Below are 1901 nucleotides of genomic sequence, written 5' to 3' on the forward strand. Positions count from 1 at the left end.
CTTTTTGCTGCTTATCAAGTAACTTTGAGCCTCAGTCAGAAAAAAAGACAGGAGGGTTTTATATTTCTGGTCCAAGAGGAGGAAACAAATGGTGGACTGAGGTTTTTTTTGTTTGTTTGTTTGTTTTTTTCCACGGGACGTGTTTCCTCCTCGCGACTCGGCTCACATCAAATCAGACCGTCTTTTAAAAAAATTGAAGGTGTCATATACTTTTTATCATTACTTCGTTTCTACTTGGCCTAACACAATTTAAAAACTGGTTTAAAGTTCGAAGTCACTACTTTTCACTCAAGGGTCTCAGAGAGGGCGGATCTTTACAGGTAGAGTTTTTTTTATCTTCTCAAACTTTATTTAGGTCAGCCAGCATTGACAATGCTCTGCGGGTGACAAACTGCTCTGCGACATGGCGAGGGACGCATAAACCGTGCAACACAATGAATTGATAATGAGATTTGTTGCCAACGCTTTTAATAATCGATTTTTATCGATTCATTGTTGCAGCCCTATTTGTCTTATTATTACCCTAATCTAGCATGATTTGACTGTTCTAACCTATTTGCCATGCAAATGATTATCAGCATATTTTGTGAAATATTTTTTATTGTTTTATTAAATGTATATTGTTTTGTTGTTATTTAAGGCATAAAATATTATTTATTAAATTATTTACAGTTTTTGTTTTGTTTGTTATGTTAGGTGTCACTTACCCATGCTCTATATCGGACTGGAGTACGGTCTAACTAACAACTCCAAGCTGGCGGACCGTTTCTTCAGTCAGGCTCTCAGCATCGCTCCAGATGACCCATTTGTTATACATGAGGTGGCTGTGGTTGCATTTCAAAACGGAGAGTGAGTGAAGTTCTGCTCACTCATAATGACAGTTGTGGCTTGTGGTTTATAAATATGATTGTAGCACAGAAATTAAATAGTTCTGTTTTAAATAATGACAGTGTACCAATCATTAACAACAGAATGACAATGGTTTGACAGTCTCTTAGATGGTCACAGTTACCACTTAGCAGATGAGTTTATTTTCTTTGCAGTAAATATGCAACAATTTTATTACTTGTTTTTTATTAAATATTACTCATTAAATAGCCCATTGAAAACTTTTAATTTACTAAATTGACAAATTATTTTTTATAGAATATTTCTGTTTTGTAAGAATGCTTTTCTCATGTTACAGCTGGAAGACAGCAGAAAAGTTGTTTCTGGATGCGATGGAGAAGATCAAGGCCATAGGGAGTGAGGTAACTCCCTATGGAGTTTATGTGATGTTGCACAAATATTTGCACAACTACAGTCTTACAAAAAGGCACACTTTTGAAACTGTTAATTAAAAATGCAATCAAAATAAAAACAAATTGTTTGCACTTACATTGAATCCTGCTTTAAAAGCCATACTTATAAACAAATTAAATTAACACAGATTAAGTGTAAACAAAGCACCAACCCACGTCTCACATCAAAGCCACKAAATAAAAGAAAACTAAAAAAAGTAAAAAAAATAAATAAACAAGAGAGTTTCTCTACTGTATTGAGCGTTGATCTTTTAGTTTTTGTGGCACAGGCTGCATGTTGGATCGCTGCACGTTATGTAAATAAACCAAGTATTACAAAGATCTGTTACCTTAAAATTTATTTATTTTATTTGTCAGATATATTTAATGCATGACTATAAAATATGAACAGTTCTTAATTAGTGTGATGATTACTGTTTTTCTTTTTTCATTCAATTACAGGTTACTGTGGACAAGTGGGAGCCCTTGTTAAACAACTTAGGTCACGTTTGTCGAAAACTTAAGTAAGAGAAGAATCACTTATAATGTGTTCTTAAAAAACCTTTCACTTTTTGTGTTATTGCTATTAACGGTTTTTGTAGAAAATGATCATATATATAT

General features: G+C 33.3%; 1 protein-coding gene across 2 annotated transcripts in view; it reads left to right on the top strand.

Annotated features, from left to right (window-relative positions):
- cdc16 (cell division cycle 16 homolog (S. cerevisiae)) overlaps positions 1-1901 on the top strand; it is a 19770-nt gene that overhangs the window by 12127 nt on the left and 5742 nt on the right. For both annotated transcript variants that reach the window (XM_014018806.1, XM_014018807.1), the window contains exons 13-15: positions 697-849; positions 1187-1250; positions 1743-1804. In XM_014018806.1, the coding sequence (XP_013874260.1) occupies positions 697-849; positions 1187-1250; positions 1743-1804 (279 nt within the window). The remainder of the gene's footprint in view (positions 1-696; positions 850-1186; positions 1251-1742; positions 1805-1901) is intronic.

Source organism: Austrofundulus limnaeus, unplaced genomic scaffold (genome assembly GCF_001266775.1).
Source record: "Austrofundulus limnaeus strain Quisiro unplaced genomic scaffold, Austrofundulus_limnaeus-1.0 Scaffold202, whole genome shotgun sequence".
In the NCBI taxonomy this organism is placed as follows: domain Eukaryota; kingdom Metazoa; phylum Chordata; class Actinopteri; order Cyprinodontiformes; family Rivulidae; genus Austrofundulus; species Austrofundulus limnaeus.